Genomic DNA, 13384 nt, shown 5'->3' on the forward strand with positions numbered 1-13384 from the left:
TCTCTGTATTACCTAATTTAAATGTGGCGGAGCTCTCTCTCCCTTTCTCCCCCCCTCTTTTACTTCCCCCTTCCCTCTCTCCCCCCTTTCTCCCTCTCTCTCCTTCTCTCTCCCTCTCCCTCTCTTTTTATCCCTCCATCTCAGCTTTCTTCTTTATCCCTCCCTCTCTCCCCCTCCCTTTCTATCCCTCCCTTAATCACTCTCTTCCTCTCCCCCCTCTCACTCTCCATCTTTCTATCCCTCCCTCTCTCCCTTTCCTTCTTTCGATCCCTCCCTTTCTTCTCCCGTTCTATCCCTCCCTCGCTCCCTCTCTCCCTCTCCCACCATCTCCCTTTTCCTATCCCTCCCTCTCTCCCTCTCCCTTTTTATCCCTCCCCCTCCCTCTTTTTATCCCTCCCCCCTCTCTCCCTCCCTCTTTTTATCCCTCCTTCTCACTTTTCTTCTTTCTATCCCTCCCTCTCTCCCCCTCCCTTTCTATCCCTCCCTTGATCTCTATCTTCGTCTCTCCCTCTTTCTATCCCTCAGTCTCCCTTTCTATCCCTCCCTCTTTGTCCCTCCCCCTCTCTCTCCATCTCTCTCCATCTTTCTATCCCTCCCTCTCTCCCTTTCTCCCTCTCCCTTTCCTTCTTTCGATCCCTCCCTCTCTTCTTCTCCCTTTCTATCCCCACTCGCTCCCTCTTTCCCTCTCTCCCTCTGTCTCCCTTTTTCTATCCCTCCCTCTCTCCCCCTCCCTCTTTTTATCCCTCACTCCATCTCTCCCCCTCCCTCTTTCTATCCCTCCCTCCCTCTCCCTCCCTCTCCTTCCCCTCCAACTTTGGAGATCTGTTTCTCTTGTTCGCAGCCACTGCTGTAACTTTTTTTTCTGAAACTGCATTTATTTACGCCTTGGCCAAATGGATATGCAGGGACGGTTAAACAATGGCCAAGGAGTCTTTCTTTGCTGGATAAATGGATGGGACTTCCTTTGCTTTGCTTTGCTTTCCATGTGAGATTTGCCCATTCCTAGGCATCATTTTTGTAGCGAGGGTTTCCTGCAGAGGGGCCAGGCTGCTGCATGGTGGCCTAAGGTTCCACCACCACCGTGCTGGATGTCACTCGGGCGCCGTACCAGCCCTTCCAGAACACCGTATCCTGACCGCCGTGTTCAAAACGGACGAAGCGCACGCCTGGACCGTAATCCGCGAAGGTGTGAGTGATCTTAAGCCAGGGAGAGAAAAGAGAAAACTCGGATGAAAGAGCAGAGAGTTCGACGCATCGCCCCCCGCAGCCCCCTTTCCTCTGCCCAGGGCAGTGGTGGGTTCCTAACAGTTCGGCCGAACCGGTAGTGGTATGGCAGCCTTGGTCACTGGAACCAGCAGCGACCCAGGCCTGCCACGCCCCCGAATCGGTTCCCCCCTTGTCAGCGCCATCTTGTTTTTTAGTTCTGCGCATGCACAGAACCATTTTAATTGAACTGTGCATCCAGTGCAGGCACGAGCGTACCGGCAGTAAAGCCAGGCAGAACCCACCCCTGGCCCAGGGGATGGGGGGGAGCAGGGTCCCAGCCCAATTTGAGAACAGGATCCGGAAAACAAGGCCTGGCCAGCCCTTCTCTCCTCCCCCTTTGCTTTTTTTTGGGGGGGGGTGTTTTCTCCCGGGGACAAACCTCAGCCCACTCGCCCTCATTGTCCTGGGGCACCGCGATGGTTTCGCTCTCAAATTCAGCCACCGCATCTTCGTTAGCGGACAGCAGCTTCACCTTCAGGTGGTAGAGGCAGCCGGCGTCGCACCGAGCGGCATACCTGGCGGAGGAATAGAAATAGAATATCAGAATAAAGAATAGAATAGAATAAGAAATAGAAAGAATAGGAATAGAATAGAATATCAGAACAAAGAATAGAATAGAATAGAATAGAATAGAATAAGAAATAGAAAGAATAGGAATAGAATAGAATAGGGGAAAGAATAGAATAAAATAAGAAATAGAAAGAATAGAAAAAGAAAGAATAGGAATAGGAATAGAATAGAATATCAGAATAAAGAATAGAATAGAATAAGAAATAGAAAGAATAGGAATAGAATAGAATAGGGAAAAGAATAGAATAAAATAAGAAATAGAAAGAATAGAAAAAGAAAGAATAGGAATAGGAATAGAATAGAATATCAGAATAAAGAATAGAATAGACTATCAGAATAAAGAATAGAATAGAATAAGAAATAGAAAGAATAGGAATCGCAATAGGAATAGAATAGAATAGGAGAAAAAATAGAATAAAATAAGAAATAGAAAGAATAGAAAAAAAGAATAGGAATAGAATAGAATATCAGAATAAAGAATACAATAGAATAGAATAGAATAAGAAATAGAAAGAATAGGAATAGAATAGGAGAAAGAATAGAATAAAATAAGAAATAGAAAGAATAGAAAAAGAAAGAATAGGAATAGGAATAGAATAGAATAGAATATCATAATAAAGAATAGAATAGAATAAGAAATAGAAAGAATAGGAATAGAATAGGAGAAAGAATAAAATAGAATAAAATAAGAAATAGAAAGAATAGAAAAAGAAAGAATAGGAACAGGAACAGAGTAGAATAGAATAGAATAGAATAGAATAGAATAGAATACAATACAATAGAATACAATACAATACAATACAATACAATACAATTCTTTATTGGCCAAGTGTGATTGGACGCACAAGGAACTTTTGTGCATGTTCTCTCAGAGCACATGAAAGAAAAGATACATTCATCATGAATCATAAGGTACAGCACTTAATGATAATCATAGATACAAATAAGCAATCGAATCCTACTAGGAAACAAACAATGTAAATAGCAAGGATACCAGCAACAGAGTTACAGTCCTGCAGTCATAAGTGGGAGGAGATGGGTGATCAGAACAATGAGAAGATCAATAGTGGTGCAGATTTAGTAAATAGTTTAACAGTGGTGAGGGAATTATTTGTTTAGCAGAGGGATGGCGTTTGGGGGAAAACTGTTCTTTTTTTAAAAAAAATTTTTTTTTTATTAAACAGGTGTTTTTTTTTAAAAAAAAAGATAAATTTTCCTTCTGTACAACATTTCCACCTCAGTATACATCCATTGTAAATGTACTTCTCCCCCCTTATATATCTCTCTCTATACATATGATACTATTATATGCCTTCCTTAATTTACAGTCCTTCATTCCATTTACATGTTTGTTCATCTCTACCTCTACATGGCTAATTTCTAACTCCTGTGTCGTCTTCATTTAGCCTTTCCTTAAGCTTTACATCTATCCTCTAGCCATTTCTACCACTCATTCCATACCATATAACTGCGATGGCGAAACCCGTGGCACATGTGCCACAGCTGGTATGCGGAGCCATTTGCTAGGGCACGCGAGGCGTTGCCCTGTCAACTCCAGCGCACATGCGCACACTGGCCAATTGACTTCGGCCTTCTTTTGAGGCCATTTTTCACCCTCCGGAGGCTTCCTTCCGCGAAAAACCAGAAGTTCAAGAACGGACTTCCAGTTTGCTCGTAGGGCCGTGTTTCGCCCTCCGGAGCCTTCAGGAGGCTTCCCTGAAGGCTCCGGAGGACAAAAAACGGCCCTACGAACAAACCGGAAGTCAACATTCCTGAACTTCCGGGTTCCTGGTAGGGAAGCTCCTGAAACCTCTGGAGAGCCTCCGGGAGGAGGGCTGTTTTCGCCCTACCCAGGCTCCTAGAAAGGGGGGGAGGTTTGTCCACATGTGCATAGCATTATGGGCACGCCCACGCACAAACCCCCTGCGCTCCCCCCGCTTTTGGCACGGGAGGCAAAAAAGGTTATCCATCGCTGCCATATAATATTCTGTTTCCACCTTTTCTTTTATTCCTTTTGTAAATTTGTCCATCTCTGCACACTCTTAACACTTTCATTATAACACTGTTTAGCCGAGTGATGGCATTCGGGGGGGAAAAAAAACCTGTTCTTGTGTCTACTTGTTCTGGCGTGCAGTGCTCTAAAGCGTCGTTTTGAGAGTAGGAGTTGAGGAAGGGGAATTGGGAGGTAAGGGGTGACCCCAGGGAGGAACGGGGGGGGGGAGGGCTCGGGGACCTCTGGCCACTCACCAATCCTTCACTACGATTTTGGGCTGGTTGGTGTCCATCAACTCCTCCCAGTAGCCTTCAGCTTGCAGATCGATGATTTGGGATTTGCTGCACCAGCTAAGGAAGCAAAAGAGTCACGTGGAAAAGGATCAAACCTGTTGCTTTCAGGTCTGGCATCCCTTTTCTTTTTTTCTTTTTTGACCACAAGGACTAGAAACCTGATTTTTTTTTTTTAAAGGAAAGCAGACTGCTTTGGTTTCCCCTTGGGTTTTCTGAGCTCTGTGGACATCGCTGTGGACATCATCCAGAGATGCCCAGAAAAGGGCGAAATGGACTTACTCAAAGGAGGACACGAAATAGGTGCGGACTTCCTCCTTGGGGAAATCTTTTCCAAAATCGCCCGGCAGCTCTTCCACTTTCCAGCCATCACCGCCATTTTGTACGTCCTCCCAATGCTGGAGACCCTCTGAAACCGAGCAGGAGAGCCTCAGAGGATGCTCACTCTGCCCCAAATCCCATCCCGCAAACAGAGTGGGGCAACGGATTTCCCTCCGCTTGGAGGGAAAGGACCCTCCTGATGCCCTTTTGAGGGTCTCCCCTCGGGGGCCCAGAGTGCCTGGCTCAGGAAAAAGGGCCAAGCGGGGAGGGGGCTGTCCAGATCTGGCTCAGGAGCTGCCCCCCACCCCAGCTCCCAAGGCTAGGGCTGGTACCTGTTTACCTTCCCCATTGGGGTTCTTGACCAAATTCCTCTTCTTCTTATGGAGAAAGTAGAAAGTTTGCCAGCTCTCTGTGGCATCCACGCCCGCCTCCTTCCCCGCAAAGCCCTCCGCCTGGCATTTCAGCAGCCAGAGAGCCCCTCCATCCACCAGCGCCTTCCACTGGGAGCAAACCAGGCGGCACACCAGCACGAGGTCGAGGGCGGGCAGGCCGGCCAGGATCCGCACCAGGAGGGGCTCTGGAAGGGCATCCTTGAAGGGGGGGGCAAAAGGAGGGAGTTGGCCCACATCTAGTAGCAATCATGTGTCTTTGTTCCTCGGTTTTTGGCTAAATTGAGGTTGGCGGTTGGCATCAATGCTCATTTCAGATCCTGCGGATTCCCCCCCTCCCCGTTGCCACTCTCAGAAATCAATCAAGAGAGAATAGAATCTGCCTTCCTTCGGAGGCAACTTTCCGGCCGATCGAAGTTGCTGACGGGGGGATTTTGTTCGGAGACGGGAGATCAAGGGATGGGAGATCCACTTTGCCAGGGCTGCCAAGGGGATGAATCAGTCTTTCTTGCTGGATGCTCCTCTCCCAAAACCTGCATCTTTCCCTCTGCATCTATCCTGGTCCTTCTTTGCTCCCGAGCCTGGAAAATCCCTTCCCAAATTCCCCCTTGCAGAGTTCCTGTCCCTGGGGTGGGGTGGGGGCTATCCTAAAGCCCCCCCCAACCCCACCCCCATAGCAAGAAGGATCAAGAAGTTGTGTCCCTTTTGAGAGGGGGTCTCCGACCCACATGCCTTCTTCTTCTCTGACCCAATCCCTGCCGAAGAGACCTGCAGCTCTGCAAAGTTTGTACATTTGGGGGTGGGGCGCTAAATCCCACCCCCCCTGTGGAAGAATGAAGGGCTTCTAGAGTTTTGGGGGGTTTGAAAGGGGAGAAGGAGGGAGGGAGTTTCCAGGCACTTACCATTGGGGAGGGCGATGCCAGGAGCTGCAAACGGGCAGGCGGGTGAGGGTGGCGAGTGAGACAGCAGCCCGGCAGTTTCTGGGGGGAGCCGGGCGAAAGACTCCGCCTCCCTTCTGGGGCTGGGCTGGGCTGCTTGTCGCAGGCAAGTAACTCCAACGGGACGCCGGCCAGGCAGAGGGGAGGGGGGAGGGGGTCAGGGCACACACACCCCCACCTATGCCAGTGTAACCCCCATTGGCAAGGGTTGGCCAGGAGGAAAGTGGGGGAGAATACGGAGGGGTTTCCCACCACCACTCTTTACTGGGGATGGTCCTGAGTTGGAAGACCCCCATCTCTTGGCATTAGGATCATGATCCCAGGTAAAGTCACAGTCCGGGGATCTCCTCGTGGCCTCCCATCCATGCCCTTCCAACCAGGTCGGGCCGCCGTTCGCTTTCCAGAGCAGCCAAGGCGAGTAGGGACCGATGAAGGACTCCGATGGGAGACCCCCCCCCTCCCCAAATCAATTACGCCAGGCAAAAGAAGAGGCGCTCTGCACACGCTCAGAAGCGCTCTTTCAGCGGCGCTGTTGGATGGAGCCGGCCGGATTGCCGGTGGCCGCGGCTCTCCTTGGGGGGGGGGGTGTCTGAGAGAGAAGGGCGGAGGAGACCCCTCCCAAGGGGGAGGGGAAAGGGAATCCCGCTCATTTGCATGCGATGACGTAATCCACAGGCCACGCCCTCCCCGCAAGAGATTCCCACCGCAGACGCCCCTCGGTCCTTTCCCGTAGCTCTTTTCACCTGGAGGTGGTGAGGGGGACTCCTTGGACCCCACCTGCCGCCTTTGCCGGCCCCTGTCGGGGGTCCGAAGGGCGGAGAGAAAGCTGAGCCAGGGAAACCTCGCACAGGGAACTCGGAAGTCTGGGAAGCGCCGCGCTCCTCTTCCCTTTTAGTAGCTCTGCCAGGATTCCGGCCTCCTTTCGCTTTCGCTTTCGCCTGGGCGGCGCATGCGCGGAGGATCTGCTGCGCTTCTGGCAGGTGCGGAGTCGCCAGCTGCGGGGCGGGGAGGGCGCTGCTTCCGGGGTGGGAGGGGGCGTAGAGAGGGGGGAGGGGCGAGGGAGGGGGCCCTCCTTGCCCTCCCCCCGGGTGGGTGCTGGAGTGGGGTGGGGTGTGGGGGTCCACGGAAGCCCTTCCCCTGCAGCAGAGCTCCGGGTCCCCCAGATGTCGCTGCCTGGAGCTGGAGGCTGCGTCAGGGACTGCTGGAGCCCCTGCAGGGCTGCCTCGCCCTTCTCGCTAATCGTCGGCTCAAGTAGACTATCCCTGGCCGGGGAGGTTCTACCTCTGCAAACGTCAACACAGCTCCAAGGCGAGTCAGACTCACTCACACTCACTCACTCACTCTCTCTCTCTCTCTCTCTCTCCCTCCCTCTCCCTCTCCCTCCCTCCCTCCCTCTCTTCTTTCCCTCCCCTTCCCTCTTTCTCTTCTCCTCCTTCCCTCTTTTCTTTCCCTCTTTTCTTTCTTCCTTCTCTCCCTTTCCCTCCCTCCCTCTTTCTCTTTTCCTCCCTCCCTCCCCCCTTTCTCTCCCTCCCTTTCTGACCCCTCTCATCTCTCTTTCTGTTCTCTCTCTTTTCCCCTATCTCTCTCTCCTGTCTCCTTCTCTTCTCTCTTTCTTTCTTTCTTCCCCTTTCTCTCCTGCCTCTCTTTCTTCCCCTCCTTTCTCTCCTGTCTTTCTTTCCCCTCTCTCCTTTCTCTCTCTCCTCTCTCTCTTTCTTTTATCTTTCACTCTTCCTTCCTTCCTCTTTTCCCTCTCTTTTCTCTTCACAGATGGCGAGCATGGAGAACCTCCCTGAGGACGCCCTGATTGCGGTGCTGGTGCTGGTGCCCGCCCAGGACCTGGTGCGTCACTGCCGGCTGGTCTGCTCTCTCTGGCGCGGGCTGGTAGACTTGCCTTCGCTCTGGAAGCTCAAGTGCCAGCGTGAGGGCTACTGGCCGGAGCCACTGGACAGTCCCATTCCGGACTGGCGCAATTTCTATTTCCTCTGCAGCCTGAAGAGGAACCTGATCAAAAACCCCTGTGCTGAAGGTGAGGAGGGGGTCAAGGGGGCTGGGCTATTTGGGGGGTCCGGTTTTGGACCGCTGGAAGGTTATTTTCCCTGAAGCTCCTGACCAGCTCTGGTCTGATCCTAGATTAAATCAAATCAAGGCCAGGATGGAAGACCATCAGGAGATCCAAACTGAATTTTCAACATGGCTAAGCAAACGTTTAAAAAAATAGGGCATAACCACCTGGTGGTCTCCTTTCCCTACCTTGAAATGTTTCCAAAGTGCCGAGCCTCCAACCTGCAGCGCCATCCTCTTCTTTGTGTCTTCCGCCACAGAAGGCTTTGAGGCCTGGAAGAAAGAATCGAACGGAGGCAACGGCTGGAAAATCGAGGACCTCCCGGGAGATCACGGAAGAAATTTCCTTCTTCCGCATGTTCAGAAATACTTTGTGACGTCTTATGAGTGAGTAGCGTGACAGCCTGGGATTATGGAGCCATTAAGAAAAGATGAGGATGGAGGCTTGTAACAACCGGTGGTTTTCTCTTCCTTGCCAGCTCATGCATGAAGGGGCAGATGATCACTTTACGGGATCACGGCTACTGGGACCGGTTGATGGATGAAGCCCGGCCTGATATTGTGGTGAGCGACTGGTGAGTGGCAGGGAAGAGAGGCAGACAGACGGACAGATGGACACGGGAAGCACAAGTGCTGAGGTGGTGTTTGGTAGCACCGTCAAAGCAGGAGGCACAATACAGGCAGTCCTCGCCTTAACGACCACGATGGAGCCCAAAGTTTCCGTTGTTAAGTGAGACACTTAGTGAGCTTTGCCCCATTTTACGACATTTCTTGACGCCGTCATTAAGCAAATCACTGCAGTTGATAAGTTAGTCACCCGGTTGTTAAGGGAATCTGGCTTCCCTGCGGACTTTGCTTGTCAGAATCACACACACACAGTCCAGGACTCTGCAATGGTCATAAATATGAGGCTCTTGCCTAGCATCTTGATTTTGATCACCTGACTGCAGGGATGGTCGTAAGTGTGAAAAACGGTCGTAAGGCACATTTTTCAGTGCCATGGTAACTTTGAACAGTCACTAACATGAACAGTTGTTAAGTTGAGGACTACCTTCTTGCTTTCACACAGAAAGACTATAGTTCTCGATTTACAACTGTTTTAGCAACCGCTTCTCTGCCCGGTTGCTGGGTGGGCGTAGCCATGGTGGGTGTGGCCTACTCAGTCTCCTGCACCACGGTGGAGGGGGGGATTTGCTCTCCCCAGGCTCCGGAGGCTTTCCTCAAGCCTCTAGGTGGGTGAAAATGGCCTCCCCGGGCTCCTCTGGAGGCTCATTTCTGGAACTTCTGGTTTTCATCCTCCCAGAGCCTCCGTCCTGGCCCTGCACTTACCTGGCATCCAAAACAGGCCACCTGGAGACTCTTGGAAGTGGAGGGGTGGGGTGGGCGAGGCCAGCCAGTCCTTGCAACTACCATTTCGGCGAACCAGATGTAAAATTAGCATCCAGTTCGCCCAAACCGCTCTGAACTGGCTGAATCCCACCCCTGGTTGGGAGCCAACCTCATATTGGAGTGTGGGGCAAGATGTTCCAGAAGGCAGGAGCCGCAGCAGGCCTTCCTCCTGGACCCTGCCAGCTGGAATAATCGGGCTGAATTATTGTCTCACTTAATGATGGAAACTTTGAACTCTGTCATGGTTGTAAGTTGAGGACGCCCTGTGTTTTTATTGACCTTTTTTAAGAGCTGACATTCCTTTGATCCCTGTCTGTTCCCCCAGGTTCGCCGCACGTTTCGACTGCGGCTGCCAGTATGAGCTCTGTGTGAGACTCCTGTCCAAAGATTATATCGTTCTCCAGGAGTTTGTGTTGGAACCGGTTGTGATCGAACAGTGGAGCGATGCAGAATGGCGCAAGGTAGAGGAGCGGGTGGGATCACGGGCCAGTTCCTCCCCCACAAGATTCAGCCAGTGGCATCAGTCGAGAGGCCAAAAGGTTTTTTTTTGGGGGGGGGGGGGGGTGGCAATTAGATGTTAATCCGACGTTGCCCGGGTGTGTATTTATCCCAATCCTGTATTAGAGGGAGCCCCCTTGTGGAGTACTTGAAGCTTTAAACCATGGTAACTCCATTTGCTGTTCAGTAGAAACCATTTTAAGGCACAACAGGCTGTATCTTAACGGAACATGAATCCAAAGTACACACTGTCACTGTCAAAAGTACTGTGAGTTGACACTATAGATATAATTCAGTCCTGCTGGAACACACACACATGGAGACATGTCCCCCTCCCCCCCCCAAAGTATTTGTTTCCAGAGAGTAAGTCATCTGTGTACCAAGTTTGGTTGAAATTGCTCGAGACATTCCAGAATTATCCTGTTTTCTTGCAGGTGTTTCATGACCCAACTAGGTAACATCATCAGTGCTAGGAGGGAGGTTTGCTCTCAGTTTATTATCCCTTCTGATGTTGTTCCCTAGTTCGGTCATGAAACGTCTTCAAGAAAACAACCAAACTCAGAGAGCACCAAGGACCCTACAGTTCCCCTCCTCTCCACAAATGCCATTTCTTCTAACACTGATGATATTGCCTAGTTGGGTAGTGAGATGTCTGCAAGAAAACCAGCAAGCTCAGAGCACCAAGAATTTCCCAGTCCTCTTTCTCCTCCTCTCCCACCCCCAATTTCCCCCTTCTCTGCAAAGCAAATGAGCACCCAGCACCCCAGAGTTTATTTTATTTATCGCTAAACTTGCACGCTGCCCATCTCACAAGCGAAAGACTGATCTTACTTAAGAAGTATAGTAGTGTCCTACTGATAAGGACGCTGTTTGTAACACACACACAACATGGTGCTTTTTGTTCTGACCGAGGCTTCCCAAAAGCACGAAGCCAACTCCTCGTCCCAATAAAACCCCTTTTATTTAGTTTAAAGTGAATTCCTCGCCAGCAAAGTCCTGGCCAACAGTCTTTCAAGAGATTTCACAACTTACAGACCTTGATCAGGCCGGTATCTTCCAAACTCCACGCTGTAGCAGCAATTACTTGGCAAGAAGTCAGGAACAGATCTTCATCCTAATGAATTAAACTCATTGTCTCCTGCAAACTCCACTCCCCTTTCGCTCCTCTTTATTCCCTATGGGAGGGCCGATATCTTCCAAACGCCATGCTGTAGCAGCAATTACTTGGCAAGATGTCAGGAACAGATCTTCACCCGAATGAATTGAACTAATTGTCTCCTGAAAACTCCACTTCCCTTTCGCTCCTCTTTATTCCCTATGGGAGGGGCCATTCACTGTCCACCTTTGCCTTTACTCCCAAGTCGGCCCTTGTTCCTTAGTTGTTCCCTTCTCCTGGCAGCTCTACACATGCGCACACTGGGAACAGGCTCCAGCTGTTCTTCTGCCCCACTGATGTCTGACTCCGAAGGCAGCTGATAGCTGGCATGCGGCTCTGGTCCCCTCTCTGCCTCCGATGCAGAGCACTCGTCAGCACTTTCCCCAGACTCCAGGACTGGCTCCTGTTCCCCCCTCCCCAACCTCCTCACTGTCCGAATCTGCTGCCAGATCCGCTGGCGAGCCACAACACTTTTAGAACCCACCAGATTTGGAGCTGGCAGTTTTTAAAATCCCCTCTGTAATTCTATAATCTACCGTATTTTGGGGACTATAAGACACCCACCGAAGTATAAGACGCACCATGATTTTGAAGAGGTAAATTAAAACAAAAATTTTTTTGCACTCTGCAGGTCTCCCAAACCCTCAGCACGCCTCGTTTTTTGCACACCAAAAGGGGGGTGGCATGCAGAGTTTTGGGAGGTTCTTAAAGTACTCCTGGGGTCTGGGGGGGAGGGCAGAAACAAGCAAAAAATGGCCCATTTGTCAACTCAAAAAAGGGCATGCATTTGTGAGGCTTGTAGAGTGGATGGGGGGGGTAAAAAATGGCTCCTTTTTTGCTCATTTCTGCCCTCCCCCCACAGGCCTTGGAGCACTTTGCAAGCCTCCGAAACCCCCTGCAACGACCATTTTTGCAAAGGGGGCAGGGTTTCAGTTGGTCCAAAATGCTCTATTCAGGGTATAAGACGCACCCAGATTTTCACCCTCTTTTTTTTTGAGGGGAAAAGGTGCTTCCCCAAAATACGGGCATCTGATAACGGAATTGGACAAAACTTCTCCCTTTCACCTGCTCCTCTTACTTGTTTTCCCTGCTCAGGTGTCGCACACATTTCACAACTACCCTGCTGGAGTCCGACACATCTTATTTAGTCACGGAGGCCATGACACGCAATACTGGGAAGGCTGGTACGGTATCCGAGTGACCAACAGCAGCCTCACCCTGGGCCCCCAAGTGGCAGACTGACGGAGAAGGGCTGCTTCGCTTTGGATAGGACTACAACTCCCATGGGGCCCAGTAAGTGGCTCTGGGGAAGGTCAATCTAACCCTTGAACTTAACAGCATGGAAAAGAAGTTAACCCCAGTGTGCCCTACACATCCACCGGTCTATTTCTCTCTCGCTGAGAAAAAAAATAAATCTGTAGATATTTATCAGTTAACAGATATTTCTCCTTGCTTCTTCGGCAACCTCGCTACGTTTGGAAAAGTTGTACAATTGCGGCATTTCATAAAAATACAATACAATACAATAGCAGAGTTGGAAGGGACCTTGGAGGTCTTCTAGTCCAACCCCCTGCCTAGGCAGGAAACCCTATACCGTTTCAGACAAAATGGCTATCCAACATCTTTTTTTTTTTTTTAAAGCATTGGAAATTTTTACTTCTTAAAAAAAAAAGAATATATTCCTCTATACAGAAGAAACATTGACCTGGTCTGTAAGATTACAAGTCTACGCCCGACCTGTAATCGAATTACCTGAATTACTCTCTCCAGAGTACTAACACTATTCTAACCAAGTGCTGAGCATGGCTTCTTCAGAATTGATTGACTTCTGTGATTCCATTAAAAAAAAAATATTCTCATCCCAAACTTTAAAATTTATCAAAATAGTTCTAGTTTACCACCAAATTCTTGTCTAGCCTAATGTATACCCCTCCCTCCCTCCACCCTCCCCCCCAACCCCCCTCCTCCTTTCCCCCCCCCCCCCCCCGACTTCCCAGAACCGGTACACGGTATGGATTTTTAACAAACACAGTCTAAAATCTATTGAGAAAAAAGAAATAAAGAAATTAATGACATCTCTACATTGACCTTAGCTGCTTCTTGCTGAGCTAACTTTAAACAATTTAAATCATTCCTGATCTTAAGCATAGGCTTAACTGGAATTTCTTGGTCCCGTATTTATTTTGTATATAGTCAATCCATTTTTTCCAGTCTCGTTTATATCTCTCATTTGAGTGATCTTTAAGATATGCCGATATTTTAGCCATCTCGGCTAGGTTAGTAACTTTCAATGTCCATTCTTGAGTTGTAGGCAAATCTTCCTTCTTCCAGTATTGCGCCACCAACAGTCTTGCTGCCGTTATTAGGTGCAGAATCAAGTTAGTCTCTACCACTGTAAAGTCAGTACATATACCTAGTAAGAATAACTGAGGAGTAAACTTTATCCTTCTTTTAAAGATATTTTGCATAATCCACCATATTTTTATCCAGAATGCCTTAACCTTTTGGCAGGT

General features: G+C 49.6%; 2 protein-coding genes across 3 annotated transcripts; one reads left to right on the top strand and one right to left on the bottom strand.

The window, feature by feature from the left end:
• Positions 1 to 864: 864 nt before the first annotated feature.
• Positions 865 to 6433, bottom strand: FBXO2 (F-box protein 2). Its single transcript, XM_087702109.1, has 6 exons — positions 5732 to 6433; positions 4781 to 5030; positions 4402 to 4528; positions 4084 to 4179; positions 1646 to 1781; positions 865 to 1197 (listed from the first exon to the last, which is right to left on the bottom strand). Exons 1-6 carry the CDS (start codon positions 5732 to 5734, stop codon positions 1063 to 1065), a joined length of 747 nt encoding a protein of 248 aa, XP_087558235.1. The 5' UTR covers positions 5735 to 6433; the 3' UTR covers positions 865 to 1062.
• Positions 6434 to 6606: 173 nt separating this feature from the next.
• Positions 6607 to 12307, top strand: LOC106549764 (F-box only protein 6). 2 transcript variants are annotated; one of them, XM_087702045.1, is made up of 6 exons: positions 6607 to 6747; positions 7535 to 7793; positions 8089 to 8215; positions 8308 to 8403; positions 9543 to 9678; positions 11967 to 12307. In XM_087702045.1, the coding sequence occupies exons 2-6, from the start codon at positions 7535 to 7537 to the stop codon at positions 12111 to 12113; spliced, it is 765 nt and encodes a 254-aa protein (XP_087558171.1). In that variant the 5' UTR covers positions 6607 to 6747; the 3' UTR covers positions 12114 to 12307. The 2 variants fall into 2 exon arrangements, with proteins under 2 accessions (XP_087558171.1, XP_087558172.1); XM_087702046.1 differs by lacking the exon at positions 6607 to 6747 and adding an exon at positions 6869 to 7075.
• Positions 12308 to 13384: the final 1077 nt, after the last annotated feature.

This window comes from Thamnophis sirtalis, unplaced genomic scaffold (assembly GCF_051295495.1).
Source record: "Thamnophis sirtalis isolate CommonGarterSnake01/CBP01778 unplaced genomic scaffold, rThaSir2_p1.2 scaffold_15, whole genome shotgun sequence".
In the NCBI taxonomy this organism is placed as follows: Eukaryota; Metazoa; Chordata; class Lepidosauria; order Squamata; family Natricidae; genus Thamnophis; species Thamnophis sirtalis.